The sequence below is a fragment of the Sciurus vulgaris genome (assembly GCF_902686455.1).
Source record: "Sciurus vulgaris genome assembly, chromosome: 3".
Classification (NCBI taxonomy): domain Eukaryota; kingdom Metazoa; phylum Chordata; class Mammalia; order Rodentia; family Sciuridae; genus Sciurus; species Sciurus vulgaris.
The window spans coordinates 17,631,381-17,649,688 of NC_136463.1; the positions used below are offsets into that span (position 1 = coordinate 17,631,381).

Consider the following 18,308-nt stretch of genomic DNA (forward strand, 5'->3'; position numbering starts at 1 on the left):
CATTTTTCCAGAATTAACCAGGAAGAAGCAGCTGCAGAATGCAAGTTTTTGTCCCTAGAATTTTGGCTACTCAATGTTGTCATTAATTTAGTATTTCTCTGAAACCTTGTTGTGACTTTTTTTTTTTTTTAAATCTGGCCTTTCTAGTTCTTTTCAGGGAGAAGAACTAGAACTAGAGTGTTTGCTCCAAGCTATCCATCATACACTTTTTCCTTGTAATGTATTTGCTGAAAATACAGGCTTATTTATCCCTTAGTTTCTTGTGACATATTTTTCTTGATCCCTGTAGTAGAATTTACTTACCTATTGGCATATCTAGCAACCCCCCTGGCCCCTATACTGGGAATTGAACCCAGGGCTTTGCATACGCAAAGTGTTCTACCACTGATCATCCCATATCTAGCAACTTTTATTGAGTGCTAGGTGTTTGATTTTGTCTGGTTGTAGCATGTGGCTTATGTTATCTTCCTTTAAAGGGGCTTTGTTGGCAGATAAATTATTTGTCCTTAGTTGGGGCAGGTAAAGGAGAACCTGTTCAGTAGTTTATTTGCACACCTAAAAATCTTTCTGGGATTTTTCTTGAGTGTTCCATGCCACTTTGTTCACAATTCAAAGTCCTACCAGCTAGTAGTATTCAATTCACTCTGGAAACTGTTAAGCTTAAAACTCTCCAGCTGCTTTTTGCCTGGCCTATACATGTGCTTCTAGTATTTATTAGAACTGAAGAGGATCTCACAAAGATTTCTGGGGCTTTTTTTCAGTATAACTTCTTGAATGCTGCTCACAATTACCTTAGCTTCTGATAGTTTGTTTCCTCAACTCATGAAACCCTCATTTTCTTTTTGGAATCCCTTTCTCTGCTCTTCATTTCTAGAATGTGCTTCTAAAGTGAAAGTTAGAACCATTTTAGAAGCCACCCGTTTGTTTTTCAGCCGTACATTACTAGCTTGTAACTAAAAGGTAAATCTGATCACTGTTGCTTCATCATGGCTAGAAGTAGAAGGTCCTGGGTATTATGCTGATGTAATGAAGCATAGTAACTTACCTAAGGTCACACAATTAAGTAGCATTCAAGGGCTGGGGCTCCTGTGGTAGAGCACTTGCCTAGCATGTGTGAGGCAGTATGTTTGATCTTCAGCACCACATAAAAAAATAAAGGTATTGTGTCCATCTGCAACTTAAAAATAATAATAATAAAAGAAACAGGAGCAGCAATCAAGGTTCAAAACGCAGTCAGTCAGCATAGCCGACGTTTTTACTACTATATATTGCCGTACATTTTTTTTAAAGGTTTGAACATGATATTGTTTTTTATATTTAAATCTTTATTGAGGATTTTGTTGTGAACCAAAAATCCAACTTTTTCCCCTAAATGATGAGCCCCTGGTTTATCTGATCCATTTAGAAAAAGGTTTTTAACTAATTGCTTTTGAAATATGACCTTATATGCTTTAGTCAGTTTAATTCTTGAGCAGATTGTTTTCTTTATTTTTTTAAGCCTGGGGCCTCGTGCATGAAAGACAAAGTGTTCTACCTTTGAGCTGCATCTTTATCCTCTAAGAGCAGATTACTAATGTTATTTTTTTTTTTTTATAGTTAGTTACTTACTGGTACTAAGGATTGAGCCTACCAGTAAGCCACATCCCCAGCCCTTTTTACTTTTTATTTTGAGACAAGGTCTCTTTGAATTACTGAGGCTGGCCTTAATCCTCCTTCCTCAGCCTCCTGAATCACCAAAATTACGGTGTGCACCATCATACCAGGCTAAAAACAGATTATGTTAATTACCAGTTACTTTACATTTATCCTTCCTGAATCTTTTTTCTTTCTATTGGTAGATTATAATTACATACGATAGTGAAATTTGTTTTTACATATTCATGCATGCACACAATATAACAGTATAATCTGGTCAGTTTCATTTTTCTGTATCTTCCCTTTTCTTCTCTACCTCCCTCCCCACATCATTCCTCTACTGATCTCCCTTTTATTTTCATGATATTCCCTTCCCCCAAACCACCTTTTCTCTTTCTGGCTTCCATATATATTAGAGAAAAATACATGCCTTTTATTTCATTTATGTTCTCCATGCATTTTCCTGAAAATGATATTTTATTTTTTCTTATGGCTAAATAAAACTCCATTGTGTATATATATCATAGTCTCATTATTCATTTCTCCACTGGTGAACATATAGACTGGTTTCATAACTTAGCTATTGTGAATGGTACTGCCATAAATATGATTATTCCTATATTGCTATAGTATGCTGACTTAAATTCTTTAGGAGAAATACTAATGAATGATACAGCTGGGTCCTATGGCAGTTCATTCCTAGTCTTTTGAGGAACCTCCAGAATGATTTCCATAGTGGTTGTATTAATTTATAATGCTACCAACAGTAGCAGTGTTCCTTTTTTCCTCTTTTACTATTAATTAATATTATTCTCAGCAGTTATTATTGTGGGGTTTTTTGTTTCTGTTTTGGTAATTTGCTAAGGCTGGCCTCCAATTTGAGATCCTCCTGCTTCATCCTTCCCAAGTTGTTGGAATTACAGGCATGCACCACCACTCCTGGATTATTGTTTGTATTCATGATGGCTGCCATTCTAACTGGAGTCATAAGAAGCCTCAGTGTAGTTTTGATTTGCTTGCATTTCCCTGATTACTAAAGATGTTGAACATTTTTTTGTTTTTGTTTTTTTGTTTGTTTTTTTCATTTGAGAAGTATCTGTTAACTTCATTTGCACATTTATTTTTAAAATATTTTTAGTTGCAGATGGACATAATACACAACCCCAGCCCTTTCCCATTTATTGATTAGGTTGTTTGGTGGTAAGTAGTTGTTGTTGTTTAAGTTCTCCATGTAATCTGGATATTAATACTCTGTCAGAAAGTAGCTAGCAAAGATTTTCTCCTTTCCTGTAGCTTCTCATTTCACACTCTTAATTGTTCCTTGCTGTGCAAAAGTTTTTTAATTTATGCCATCCAAATTATTACTTTTTTGGAATTATTTCCTGAGCTTTAGGAGTCTTCTTAGGGAGTTATTACCTATGCCTATTGGAGTGTTGGTCCTATACTTCTTTTATAGCAGTTGCAAAGTTTCTAGTCATCCTAGGTCTTTGATCCATTTTGAGTTGACTTTTGTGCAAGACGAGAGAGAGGGATCTAGTTTCACTCATCTTATATGGATTTCCAGTTTTCCCAGCACCATTTGTTTAAAAGGCTGTCTTTTCTCCAGTGTGTTTTTGGCACCTTTCTCAAGAATCAGATGACTGTACCTATGTGGGTTTGACTCTTTCTCTTCTGTTTTATTCATTTGTGTCTCTTATGCCAATACCATGCAGTTTTTAAAGTGGAGTATTGTGATGACTCCAGCATTGCTTTTTTGGCTTAGGATTGCTTTGGCTATTATGGGTCTTTAATTCTTCCAAATGAATTTTAGGACTTTTTTCTAATTCTGTGAAGAATGTCATCAGTATTTCAATGGGGATTGACTTGAATCCCTTTGGGGAGATCCCTTTTGGTAATATGGCCATTTGAACAATATTAATTCTGCCTATCCTTGAACATGGGAGGGCTTTCTGTATTCTAGTGACTTCCATTTCTTTATTCAACATTTTATAATTTTCACTGTAGAGGTTTTGCACCTCCTTGGTTACATTTATTCCTCCCCCCCCCTTTTTTGAGATTATTGGGAATGAAATGTTTTCCTAAAATTTCTGGTTTTGGGGGTGCGTGGGATACTGAGAATTGAATTCAGGGACTCTCGACCACTGAGCCACATCCCCAGCCCTATTTTTTATTTTATTTAGAGACAAGATCTCCCTCAGTTACTTAATTAGTGCCTCACTTTTTGCTGAGGTGGCTTTGAACTCTTGATCCTCCTGCCTCAGCCTCCTGAGCCTCTGGGATTACTGGTGTGTGCCACAACACCTGGCAGTTTTCAGCAATTCGTTATTATTATGGGAAAACTGTTGAGTTTTACATGTTCATTTTGTGTTCTTTCATTTGTAGTTTAAGATTATTTGTTTAGATTCTTTTTGCTGCTTCTTTCCCCCTTAACACCTAGTTTAATATTCTAGATTAACTTTTAGTATCTTTAAGATTTATTGTGCTTTCTTTTGAGGAACTCTGAACCCACTGAGTTACATCCCCAGTCTACCTACCCACCCTCCTCCGCCCCCCTTTTTTTTTAAATTTTGAGACAGGGTCTCAATAAGTTGCCCAGACTGAACTCATGTATAATCTTCCTGACTCAATCCCAGAGTCACTGAGATTACAGGCATGCGCCACATTGTGCTTACATTTCTTACTATGCTTAATCCAAGAACAGAAAGAACCTTTTCCCCCCACTTACATATTTAGAAATATATATTACTTAGAATAAATATTCTCTTTAAAGAAAGTGACTATTTGAATATAAAGAATGGTGGTTAGAGAATGACCATGGAACAAATGAGAAAAGAACCAAGTACAATGGTCTGTAAATTTCTCTGGCATATTGCAGAAAATGTAGCAAGGATCCAATGTAACTGGTAGAGTGGGCTAGTTGAGTACCAGGAAGTGAAGTCAGCGAGGCAGTGGCGATGAAAAATAATTTGAAATCCAATGCAAGAACTTTGATTTTATTTTTTGTTTTGGTACTAGGGATCAGACCCACGGGTGCTCTACCACTGAGCTACACCCCCGGGCCTTTTTTGAGACAGGTTCTCATCAAGTTGCTCAGGCTGGCCTTGAACTTGGGAGCTTCCTGCTCAAGCCTCTAAAATAGCTGGGATTTCAGGCATGTGCCATTGTGCCCAACAGATATTATCTTTTTTTTAATGTCAGAGATTTCATTGAGGAAATAGAGCCCTTGACCCTTCTAGACGTGCATAATTGTATTCCCTGACCAGATATAATACAAAAATATGTAACATTTATTTAAACATTATAGATAAAATAGATAAGCTGTTCACCCCCATTATAACAAATTTTGTACATTCTTCTACCTTTCCTTGCTCTGCATATTACAGATTTTTATTTGGATAACATTACTATGTCAAAACTGTTGGTTTTTAGCTTGGATATATATTTTTTAAGATGTTGATAGACCTGTATTTTATTCACTTACTTATATATGGTGCTGAGAATTGAACCCAATGCCTCACACGTGCTAGGCAAGCACTGGACCACTGAGCCACAACTCAGCCCCATAGCTTGGATATCTTGACTGTTTCTCCAGGTTAGCTTAGATTGGAAAATGACTACAGTTAATTGTTTCATTGTTACATAGATAGCCAGTTTTTTACTTAACTGGTGCTTTTTCTGAGGCTTTCTTAAAATTTTGTGGGATTTTTTTTCTTATGTCCAGTCTTACAACTCAAACAGTTGATCTGTTTGCTTGCTTCTGAGGTGGGTATGGAAAAAAAGAAAGCTCTTAAAGTATTTAAGTCTTAAATTTGTCATTTCTGGCCTCTTTTGCTAATTTCTACTTTTACCTTAATCTTAGTTTTACTTTGCTATTCTGGATATATTCTTTTCATACCCAAACGTGTGTTGGCTTTTGACTTAAGGGATATACCCTACCCATGAAATGTTGGTAATGTATCATATGGAGAGCTCATTGATGTCATGGATCCGTTTATGAGGGGGAAAGACCCCATGTTGCTCTTTAAATGTTTTTTCTTATTTAGAATTTTGGTATCTCTTCCTCATCTTTTTGACATTCACAGTTTTGGTATAATTTTTAGATTCTTTTAACAGATCTTCCCAAATCCTATGATCTGGTTTTCATCCCTGCCAACATATTCTCCTTTCTCTCTACCTCAAAATTGTATCTCCTCCAGAAAACCAGCCCTATTTAAATAGAAAGCAAAGGATAATTATTTCCCAAAACTGTAGAAATTAATGTGGTCTACATAGAAGTGTCATATTTAGTTAGTATCATATCATTTCAATGGCATCTACAATTGCTGGTCTAACCTTCAGGAGACCTTCTTTGCATGCAGCATATCTATATGATTACTAGAAGAAGGCAGTTGGATGGAGAATGTTGATAAAGATTGCATTATTCTTAAATATTTACTTTCTCTGACACAAGTCCATAAAGGGAAACCACTTTCAGAGAGTGTCTGTGCTGAAAATGAATGCATAGGCAGCAGATGTTAGAGTATTTGCCAGCAGAGATTTGTGCTACATTTTTGTCTTTATTGTGATATTACCCGTGCTCCTAGGATCCCATCTCATAGTGCCATTCCCTACGCACATTCCCTACGGTTCTTTCTTCCAGGAGTGGTACTGCCCAGGTGACTTTTAAATCATGCTTTGGTAAATGCCAGACTTGTTCTTTGTAATAACTGGTATAGGAATCCTGCATTCAGCATGACTTCAACTTTGCTCCTCCAAGCCTAAAATAATAAAAACATTGAATTTTATTTATTATTTATTTTTTAAGCAGAAATAGTCTGGTTTTGATTGGGGGGACGTGGGGGATGACTGTAAAGGGAATTGAACCCAGAGGTGCTTAACCACTGAGCCACATCCACAGTCCTTTTTTTTTTTTTTTTTTTAAAGGCAGGATTTTGCTGAGTTTCATAGGGCCTTAAACTTTATCCTCCTACCTCAGCCTCGTGAGTCACTGGGATTACAGGCATGTACCACTGCACCCAGCTAGAATTAAGTCTTTTGAAGACTTAAATTAGCTCGTATTTCACTCCATACTTAGCTGGAGATTATTTATTTTGCCCGTGTGTACAAAGTTTAATGGAAATAATTTCTAACCCCTTAGAATTAACCTAATACAAAGACTATGAATAAGAACACTCAGGATACAAAATTTATGTTGATTACTTAAGCATGAGCTTTTTTAACAGTGGGTTTTAGGCTAGGTTAAAAAGAGTTTAATGTGTTACTTGTCTCTAGAAACATGCCACCTTGTATGAGATTACCTGAAAGTCTTTTAAGAAAGAGGGGTGAAAACAGAAAAAGAATATAGTTGGTAATTAAAGACTTCCAAGTGGATGAAGTTTCTAAAGAGAATAAGTTTTGAGAATCAGGAGGCAGCTACTCACCTTGGTACTCATCAGGTGATCTGGATGTGGTGGTGCATACCTGTAATGCTGGGGACTGAAGAGACAGAGGCAGGAGGATTATAAGTTTGAGGCCAACTCATAACTTAGCAAGACTCTTTCTCAAAATAAAAAGGCTCGGGAATTGGATAAGTGGTAGAAGACCCTAGTTTTAGTCCTCAGTAACACACAAAGACCTTCAGGTGGTGAAACTATGCAGATATTGTAAACTGTTTTCAGCACGTTTCAGTGTCTTTTGAACTATTATGGATTTGCTATCCAGGCAAACAGTTAGGGTGCCAAGTAATTGAATTTTATTGAAAAGAAAATTTCCTTAATCACTCTGAAGGTCAGTGTGTTCCAGAGAAATGGAAATGGCTTAACAAACTAACCAAACTTTCTGTTGGCAGTGTCATATAGCTATCTAACAAGGTTTCCTGAATCTTTGGGATGAGTTGGAGATCTTGGTTTTTTATCAGATGGTGAATTGTCAGAATTTTGTTTGATTTTTTTCACAGGTTCACCGGAACAGCACAATCCGCTCTGGCTGTGATGTGAATCCCTCCTGTGCACTGTGTGGTTCAGGCAGTGTCAACACCATGCCTCCTGAAATTCACTACGAAGCCCCTCTGTTGGAACGCCTTTCCCAGTTGGACTCTTGTGTTCACCCTGTGCTGGCATTTCCAGATGGTAAGAAAGACCACAGAATATAAAGTCTAATGAATGAGACAACAAAAGTTGCAAGTGAAAAAAAATTAGCCCAGGGTCCTGGTATGCTCATCACTTTTCCATCAGTCTTCTAACTTTATAGAAAGGGTGCAGTAGGTGCACCAAATCAGAATGTAACACTAAAAACATTGTAACTTGCTAGGGAGATTTCCTTCTCACTGTTGAGTGTCTGGGAAGTGCCTGGGTGCAGTTGCCTCCAACCTCAAGTAATCTAGTCCTTTATACCTTAGTTTATCTTTAAAAATATTATCTTTGTGTGCACCACAATGTAAAATAGAATGGGCAGCAGTGTTCTTGTGAATGTATTCATATTGGTATATATATAAAGACATGACAGCTTTTCCTTGTGTTCATAAGCATGGATCCTTAGTGTTGGCATGTACTTTTTTCTATTATTTAACTACCTCTGATAAGTCTCTATCAGAGACTATCAGTTCTCCTTTCCCACTTCCCTTTTCACAACTAGCTCCCTCCAGCTTGACAAAAGACATGCATTTCTCTTGGCCATGTTGAGCCTCAGTGGGGTGTGGGTCTTGCCCCAGAGTGTAAAAACCTTAATTAAGGAAGACCACAAAGGGACCATTTCTAAGAGTTCACAGTTCCTAAAGAATAATCCCAAACTGGGATGTAGCTCAGTGGCAGAGTGTCTGCCCTGCATTCGCAGAAACTTCCTGGGTTTGACCCCTAGTTCAAAAAAAAAAATGATCCCTGGGAGTTAAGTTTTAAAGGTTTGTAAGAGCTGTGTTGGGAGTATAGCTCAGTAGTAAGACTGTTTTTAGCATGAGCAAGGCTCTGAGTTCAAGCCCCAAAGTCACATCACTTGTGTGGGTGGGGGTCATTTAAGAAAAAAAAAAGAAAAAAAAAACAGAGCCAGGCATGGTGGCACACACCTATAATGCTAGCAGCACAAGAGTCTGATGCAGGAGAACTGCAAGTTGGAGGCCAGCCTGAGCAACTTAGTGAAGACTCTGTCTCGAAATCTTTAAAAAGAGGCTGGGAATGTAACTTAGTGGTAGAACACCCCTGGGTTCAATCCCCAGTATACCCCCCACCCCCCCACCTCACCTCCCCCCCCCCCCCAAAAAAAAAAAAAAAAAAAGTTGGTATAGACTGCAATTTATAGTAAGTTTTTGTCAGATTTCAACCAAAGCCTTGATTGACAAAGTGTAGGTTCAAAGGAAGATTTTTGCATCAATTAATGAAACTAAATATATTCACTTGCCAAAGTTTTAATAAAATGTTTTTAAAGCATATGTAATATTCTAGAATATACAACCTTTGTGAACCATCTGAACTTTTTTCTCAGTTGCATTTCAAACAGTACATGAACAAAAACATTTGGAAACCACTTCTCTGGTTTGACTATAGGAAATCAGTGTTTTTGTAATCTTGGGATGGTTTTACTGATTTTCACATAATCTCTCTAATCACCATGTTGTTGTTGTTTTGTCTTGTTTGTGGTGTTTGTTTTTCACTACTGGGGATTTAACCCAGGGCCTTACACGTGCTAGGCAAGTTCTGTAGTCACTGAGCTACATACACAGATCCATGTTTGTTTATATGCTAATGGCACATTTTATGGCTATTTATTGTACTTTATCTTCCTGAGGATAAGGATCTGTGTTTTTCCTGTCATCCTTCATAACATTTTACAAATAGACTGCACCTTTCTGAAAGGAAAATAACTGAAATAAGAGTCTGAGGAATGAGAAGAGATGTAGGATTTATATTCTTTACATGATATGAGAAAAAACATAGAAACAAGTGGTTTATAAGCTTAAAAGGGTGGGTGGTGGTACGATAAGTATCTTAGGCTATGCAGGCCATGTAATCAGTGTCAGTTTATGCCACAGCTGCTTGACTGCCATTTTGGCACAAAAGTAGCCATGGGCAGGATGTTTTAAAAAAAAAAATGGAGGTAGAGTAGTGTTTCAATAAAACTTTATTTACAACAATAGTCATTGCCAACCCTGTCCTAAAGAATCTCCCTTGTATTTGTCAGTTGATTATTAAAAGACTGTAATTTCCTGTTCTGCATCTCTTCTTCAAATGAGTGAATTCTTTCCTGGCTCCCAAATCCTGTAGCTACAAGGAGTTTTGGCTTTTGTTACCAAAACCCCTTTGACTGTCAAAAGGAAGTGGTATTATATCCCTGCTCCCACATGATGACTTATAAGAGTAGAAAAATATAGAAAACTTGGAGTACATGGATAGCAAGATAATCAGAACCATGAGTGAAAAATGACTACACATTTTCCTCTGTGCTTCACATTCTAGTCATTCATGTTCACCTTTTTGTGCCTTTGAATTATAGCTATTATCACTTTCCTTATTTTTTCCTGTAGTTCTTTATGGTTTAAAAAGTACTTTTCTCTTATTTGTTTCATTTGCTTCTTTCCAAAAATTTTTAAAGATATTCCTTGAACTTTACAGATCAAAGAATGCTTAGTGAGATGGGGCTTATCCAAGACTAAATGGCTCTGGAATTCAAATCAGAGTCAGCTGATGCTTCTCCTTCCTTTGACTATATTCTGTGTTCCTTCCCAGAGCGATTATTTTGAGAAGTCTGATTTCTGCCCATTTCAAAATTCTGACTTCAGGCAGAGCCACCAGAGAGTTTGAACACATTTCTCGAGTTACTTTTTGAATTAATTAATTAATTTAATTTTGGTACCCGTAATTGAACCCAGTGGCACTTTACCACTGAGCTACATCCCCAGTGCTTTTTATTTTTTATTTTGAGATAGGGCCTCACTAAGTCGCTAAGACTGGCTTTGAACTCACCATTCTCCTGCCTCAGCCTCCCGAGTCACTGGGGTTACAGGCGTGGTCCACCACGCCCAGCTACTTTCTGAATTATAGTGTTGTATGTTCTCAAATTTGAAGAGATAAAAGAATCCAGAGATCTATAGTTGTAGTCACTGAATATCCCCTGGTAAGCATGGTGATCATTCCTTTGTCAGCAGTATTACCATGTATAATTGTTGATGGTCTCCCCCAACACTCAACCAGATATGCCTGGACTACCAGCCTCACATCACTTAACATGTCTACTAGGAGGTAGTCACTCCCTATTATTACTTTCTGACCTGCTGACTGCATCATACCTGTAGATCTGACTGCTGCCCTTTTTCCCTCCCTTGTACTTCACCATGCCATTTCATTCCAAACAATACAGCAAAGAAAGGAAAGATATAGAGCACCTCTTTATTTGCTTTTTATCATTTTCTTGCCCCTCAGTACTGTTCGTGTATGTGTTATTCTCCCCTGTCTCTCTCCTTATATCATACACCCAACATACACACCCTCACCATGAATCTGGAGCTTGGACAAGAAAGTTGGTCAACCAGTAAGTTCTATTTATGAGAGTGTAAACAAAAACATATATAAATTTTACCATCCCAAGTAAGATCTGTGAACTAATTATATTTGCTTATGGGTTAGACTATGTGAATTGACCTGGAGACCTAATTATCATATTTAACATTGTTCCTATTAAGATAATTTTGCTTTGATGCAAATAACTGCCATATTCAGAGTGTTGTGTATTTGTAAACTGAAAGATTCCCAAAGCCATAGAGATGCCCAACTCCTGAGGGCACCACTCATTTATATTCTATTTGAGTAGTGCCATCAAGGCAGGGTTGTACACACCTGTGATCTCAGCAACTTGGGAGGCTGAGATAGAAGGATCACAAATGTAAAAACCAGCCTTAGCAACTTAGGCATGAGACCCTACACACAAAAAAATAAAAAGGACTAAGGTTGTGGTTGAAGGGTAAAGTACTCCTGGGTTCAATCCCCAGTACCCTCCACCCCCTAAAAAAGCACCCCCTGAAGTATTGGCATTCCCTGTATTTCACTGTGTAAGCATTTTGCTACACTGAAAACAGCTCATCCTAGTACTGCAAGACTCCAACTCTTGTGCACTAGATTTGACTACTGGTCTGCCCTTTTGCAGCCTCTTCTCTAGATGTTTAAAAATGGCAGAATTTCCAGTTTTGTTTCTCTTAACAAGGTTAATTTTGACTCATTCTTTAATTCCTGTGATAGTTACATTCATATAAAACCATCATAAATGGTTCCATGGACTTTCTAATTGCTTCATTCACTAGGTATCTGTTGGAATTTCCTCCTCCACATTTAGAATTGTTTAAATGTGATACTTAGCTGTTGTGTGGCGCTGCATAACATTTTAAGTAGAGTTTTACAAATGCTTCCTAATCAGTTTGTGTGGTTGCCATATCGCAACAAGCTGTCATTCTGGCCTAGAGTTCAGTCTCACACCTTCAGTATTCCATCCACTGCCATTACCAATATCTAGACAAGAAATTTATTGGATAGGGTGACTTGGACATGGCGTCTCAAGTCTGTAACCAGCCAGTTGGGAGGCAGAGACAGGAGGATTGCAAGTTTGTGGCCAGCCTGGGCAATTTAGGGAGAACTTGTCTCCAAATTAAAGGGTTTTGGGTGTAGATCAATGGTAGAGCACCCCTGGGTTCAATCCCAATACCAAAATAAATTTGGTAACTATATGAAGTTCCCTGGCTATAGAAGGTGGAAGAATTAGGGTGAATAACTTCTTAGTATTGAAGCTGAAGAAGTGTTGTTTCTTTATCAACCCCCCCCCCCCTTTTTTTTTTTTTTTTTGGCAGTGCTGGGGATCAAACCCAGGGCCTTGTGCTTGCAAGTCAAGAACTCTACTGATTGAGCTATCTCCCCAACCCTTCAGCTTCCTTATTAATCAGTTTAATTACTCACGGTTTAGAAATGTAGAGGATGTATATAAACTTGGAAAACAATGTTTGTAAAAAGGACTTATTAAGGGCCAGGAAGTTCTGCACTGTTCTGAGAGAGCTGGCCAAACTGGGCCTATGAGACTACTACAACTTCCCAGCAGGAGGAAACAGTGAGCATTACAAAATAAGAAAGGTTGTTTAAGAAAATGGTGCAAAATAATGAGTAGAACTGTCAGGTGAATCATAGAATATCAGAACCTGGTGCGTTAGTACTCGGTTTTATTTTCCTATTATTTACCTGATAGGGAACTTCAACCTCTTCACTAAATAGTAACACTTTAACCCCAGATGCAGAATGTGGAATGTCCTCTAGCTGCATGGATCCCTGTTGTTTTCTTTATTTCAGCTCCTATCTCCAGCCTGTTTGTTTTGTTTTGTTTTCTTTGCGGGGGAGATAGGGAGGCATGGGTTTGGTTTTGTTTTGGTTCCAGGGATTGAACTCAGGGGCGCTTAACTCCTGAGCCACATCCCCACACTTTTTTTGTATTTTATTTAGAAACAGGGTTTCCCTGAGTTGCTGAGGCCTGCTTTGAACTCTCAATCCTTGCACCTCAGCCTCCTGAGCCACTGGAATCACAGGTGCACACCCCCACACCCAGCCTGTTTGAAATTTTAAACTCTGCATATCTTATGTGATGTTACTATTCAGAATGTGATATGATCAGCAGTGCCTATGAGCTTGCATTTGTTCACTGACTAAGGGATTTGACTGTGTTCCTGATGGTTTTCTGTTGTTTGTGCATTGTTTTGTTTGTTTTTTGCAGTAATGGGGATTGAACCTAGGAGGCACTCTACCATTGAGCTATACTCCCAACACATATTTTTTATTTTGAGACCTGATCTCATTAAGCTGCCCAGGTTGACCTCTGTTTATGATTCTTCTGCCTCAGCCTCCTGAATAACTGGGAATACAGGTGTGTGCCACTGTGCCCAGCTTCCTGTTCGTACTTTTTTGGAAGCAATTAAAAGAAAATGGTAAATTTATGGGCAATCTCAGCAGACTGAATCTCTTAAATACCTCGTTACTGTCTCTGGGTGATGCTTAATATCTCAGTTCTAGGATATAAGGTGGTGTTCCATGGGTGATGTTCTATAATTGTGCCAACTTCTGTTTAAGAGCATCGAAGTGCTGGGCACAGTGGTGCACGCCTGTAATTCTAGCAACTTGGGAGATTGAGACAGGAATATCTTGAGTTTGTGGCCAGCCTCAGCAACTTAGTGAGGCTCTAAGCAATTTAGCAAGACCCTGTCTCAAAAATTTAAAAAAGAACTGGGGATGTAGCTCAGTGGTGAAGCGCCCTGGGTAATCTCCAGTACCAAAAAAGCAAACAAACAACAACAACAAAAAAAAAAAACATTGAAGTGAAAGGAGGGGGATTTCAGTTGAATTGTGAATTCAGTGTGTTAGAATTGAAAGACCATGGCATTCATATAGTCTAGCAATAATAAATAGATGTCCTCTTCTGTACCAGCTCAGATTTTTAATAGTAGTTATTTGGACTTATTTATTTTTTTAGAAGAATCTGAAATCTAGTTCATTGTTATGACCAGGCCTCTCATTTCCTATATACCCTTTTTTCCCTGGCTTCACTTTCAGGTTTGGGGGAGCTGTGACTAGAGGAAAAAATAAAATCACTATGCTTCTGGAGTCCCATTACATATACACACACCTTTTGCCTAGTGGAGGTAATTCATCTGCTGACAAAGGGATATGTTGGCATATGCAGAAAGTGTTTTCCCCTTCGTTGAGCTTTCATTATGCACTCAGGCTGGAGCCCAGCTTTCAGACTGTTGTCCTAGGCTGGGCACTTGTAAACAATATTTTATTTCCTACACACCCTTTTTCTTAGCTGGGCCTGAATTAGAGCAAAGAATTTTTATCATCAATACTTCTAAATTTGATTCATGACTAATGCATTGTCCCCTTTCTCCTTTTTTAAAATGTATGACTAATTTATTTTAGACGTTAGGATAGGTGAGTTTGTTTTTATGTGTGAATGAATGATTTTGGAAAATTTTTTCAGAAGACTATACTGTCCTCAGTTATTGTATCTTTTGGGGGGCAGGTGGGGAATACTGGGGCCTAAACCCAGAGGCACTTAACCACTGAGCCACATCCCTAGTCCTTTTTATTTTGAGACACATCCCTAGTCCTTTTTATTTTGAGACAGGATCTCGCTAAGTTGCTAAGGGTCTCACTAAGTTGCTGAGGCCAGCCTCAAACTTGGATCCATCTTCTTCAGCCTCCTGAGTCTCTGGGATTACAGGTGTGTTCCATCGCACCCAGCTGTTACCATGTCTTAACAATTGACCATGTAGCAAATGTTTGCTCTCATTAAAGCCTCTATAGATTCCCCCCACCCCTTCTCCTACAGTACTAGGTGCATTCCAGGCAAGCACTGTATCACTGAACTACATCACCAACCCCCTACTTTATTTCACCACTTTAAAGTCTAATAATCTATTCTTAGATCAATGGAGCTAAGCTGCTTACCCCTTAGAGGAAAATCATTCCTGAGAAGAATGTTGTATTTTATTCATTCAGAAATATGATTATTTCAGCCCTAAAAGGCCTAGATTTCAAACTTCTCTGAAGTGTTATGAAATCTCTTGTCTATACTACAGGAGAGAGTGTTTTTTTTTATTTATTTATTTATTTATTTTTTGTTGGGGTGTTGTTTGTTTGTTCTTTTTTGTGGTGCTGGGGATTGAAACTTGGGGCTTTCTACCACTGAGCTACATCCCAGTAATTTTTTAATATTTTATTTTGAAACAGGGTCTTGCTAAATTGCTAAGACTGGCCTCAAACTTGTGGTCCTTCTGCCTCAGCCTCCAGAGCTGCTGGGTTTATAAATGTGCACCACCACACCAATCACAAATAGTTAAATCTTGGAACTGGGTGTGATGTAGCACACCTATAATCCCAGGGATTCAGAAGGCTGAGACAGGATGATCATAAATTCAAGGCCAGCCTCAGCATTTTAGTGAAGCCCTGAGCAATTTAGTGAGACCCTTTCTCAAAATTGAAAATATATATGTAAAAGAGTAGTCGAATCTTTTTATTCTGCAGAACTACCTTGAAAAATACCTTTTACTTTTTATTTCTTTGGAAACAGTTTGAGAAATACCAGACTTCACCAAGAATCAAACTCTCTGTCCTCGAGAGCAGTGAGTAATCCATAGTGCAGTAGTTTAAGAGTATGGCATTCAGGATTATATAATCCTATTTGAATGTTAGTGTGTTTTGATTATTTGTTAGTGGCAAAGTGCTAAATCTCTAGTACACAAAGCCACCTGCCCCCCCCAGCCCTTTTTGTTTTTTAATTTGAGACAGGTTCTCAGTAAGCTGCTTAGAACCTTGCTAAATTGCTGAAGCTAGCCTCGAATTTGTGATCCTCCTATCTCAAGCAGGCGCCACCATGTCTGGCAGTGTTACTTTGTAACCTCAGACATAGTTAATTCACCTCTGAGTTGTTTTCTGTCTTGAAAATAAGCATAATGATGCTTACCTCGAGGAATTATTGTAAAGGTTAGGTGATACAAACATGATGATAACACACACATAAAAATGCCTGTCACATAAGAATGGGTTAAGTGATGGTAATTTTTTCTCCTCTTCCCTGCTTCCGTGTCCTGGTTCTAATTGAGCACATCCTTTGTCCTTCCCATAAACATTTAGAAACTATACTAAGTAGAATAAATTTTTTTCTAATAGTTTCAAATGAACTTGCAGTGAATTTTGAAAGATGGACAACTGACAAGAAAACCAGAGAAATAATAGGGGGAAGTAGCCCAGAACACTTGCAGGACTAAGTTCCTATGTAGTAGAAGCTATTTAGAGCAGGTTCTTTACCTAGAATTAAAGAACACAGAGTAGATTGAACCTGAGCAGTTGTGTGGCTGGTAAATTTGGAGTCCCTTTGGAATAAGTTGAATTTCCCTTCCCATGTCGAAGCAATTACTGGTATGGACTCTAAGTTTGGATTTATTATTATTTGTTTATTTATTTTTGCTGTGTTGGGAGCTGAGCCCAGGAGCACTCTACCACTAAGCAGTATGCCCAGCCCTTTTTATTTTTTCTTTTGATACAGAGCCTCATTAAGTTAACTAGACTGGCCTTGAACTTGAGATCCTCGTGCGATCTCAGGTGCCAGTGACTCAGGAGATCCTTTGGTCTCCTGAGTCACTGGCATCATAGGCATGTGCCACCATGCTCTGCAAGGGTTAGAACTTTGGAGTGTTTCATGGATTGTTACTGATTACCTGGAGGAACTGGGAGCCAAAGAGAAATATCCTGGCCTTTAGATTAAAATGACCCTGGAAAACTTTCCAGAACTCTGAAAAAAGACTCAGACCTCTGTAGCCATGGTAGTAAAATACCAGGCTATTGCAAACATAACAAGGAAAATCTAAACTGAGTGTGGTAGTGCACACTATATAATTCCTGCTTACTTGGAAGGTTGCAGCAGGAGGATCACAAGTTTCAAGTTAGCCTAGGCAATTTTCTAAGACCCTATCTTAAAATAATAAGAGCCTGGGATATATTTTAATGGTAGATCTCCCTTGAGTTCAGTCTCTAGTACTACCAAAAAAAAAAAAGAAATCTTAAAGTTGCAAGTTGTCACTAGAGGTCAAGAATAATAGGTCAAATTTTAAAAAAAGGCTAAGTTGGGACAGACTAGAAAGAAAAAATAACCTTTGTTGATAGTGTATATGTATGTGCATATACTTGCATATATAAGGAAATTTTTATGGAGTAATTAAAAGGCATAAAGAGTTCGATGAGATCACCAAAACTACCAAATACTCTGGAGAGAAAATTAAAATCTAAATAAATGGGGCTATATACCATGTTGACATTAAAAGATTCAATATTCATGGCAGAACAGATGACTGTTCTCCCCACATTGACCTATAGTAATTATAGTACCATTAGTATTTTTATTTTGGTTTTTGGTTAATCTGATTCTTTCTAATGTACAACACTGGATGTAGAATTCAGTGGAAGAATAGCTTTAAAGATCTGAGAGGAAAATAATTTTAAATCAAGAAGTTCCTGAAGAACCTGTTGGGAAAATATAAAAAATTAATCTAGAGCCGGGTGCTGTGGCACACATCTGTGGTCCCAGCTGCTCAGAAGACTGAGGCAAGATCACTTGAGCCCAGGTGTTTGTGATCAGCTGGGCAATGTAAAAGACCCCATTTGAGGGAGGAGGGGGGAAAAACAGTCTAGAAATGAAAGATTCTTTTAAAAAAAAGTGGAGTGCTCACTTCAGCATATAGTGAGAAAAAAGTTAAAATATACTCAAGTTCAAAAAAGTTGATTTGGGGTGTTTAACATTAACTGGTCAGCTAAAAATAACCTAGATAATCCAAGTGGAAGGAGGTGGGGCTACACAGAAGGAAAGTATTATATATCTCTTACTTGGAGGAAGGGTAATATAGTACTCACTATAGTGCTTGATAACATAGTCCTGCCTCTTCCATCCTTATCTGCTTTTCTTCTAGTACCAAGGCTTGGGGATCAAACCTAGGGCTTCATGTATGCTAGACAGACACTACCATTGGGCTACATCTCCAGTCTCTCTTATTTTTTGAGATAGGTTCTCACTAATTTTGCCAGACTGACCACAAAACTGGAGATTTTCCCTGCCTCAACCTCCAAAGTAGCCCCCTGTAGAATCTTTGTTTGTTAAATGAACATATCCTGATTTAAGTCTATACTGAT

At 38.1% G+C, this 18,308-nt stretch overlaps 1 protein-coding gene and 1 long non-coding RNA gene across 2 annotated transcripts in view; both read left to right on the forward strand.

The window, feature by feature from the left end:
- Positions 1–18,308, forward strand: part of KANSL1 (KAT8 regulatory NSL complex subunit 1) — a 160,650-nt gene that overhangs the window by 127,763 nt on the left and 14,579 nt on the right. The window contains 1 exon segment of the mRNA XM_079134947.1: positions 7,571–7,742. Within this exon segment, the coding sequence (XP_078991073.1) occupies positions 7,571–7,742 (172 nt within the window).
- LOC306658235 lies at positions 15,779–17,183 on the forward strand. The gene is made up of 2 exons (XR_013762993.1): positions 15,779–16,715; positions 16,746–17,183. It is a non-coding gene; the product is annotated as an uncharacterized lncRNA (long non-coding RNA).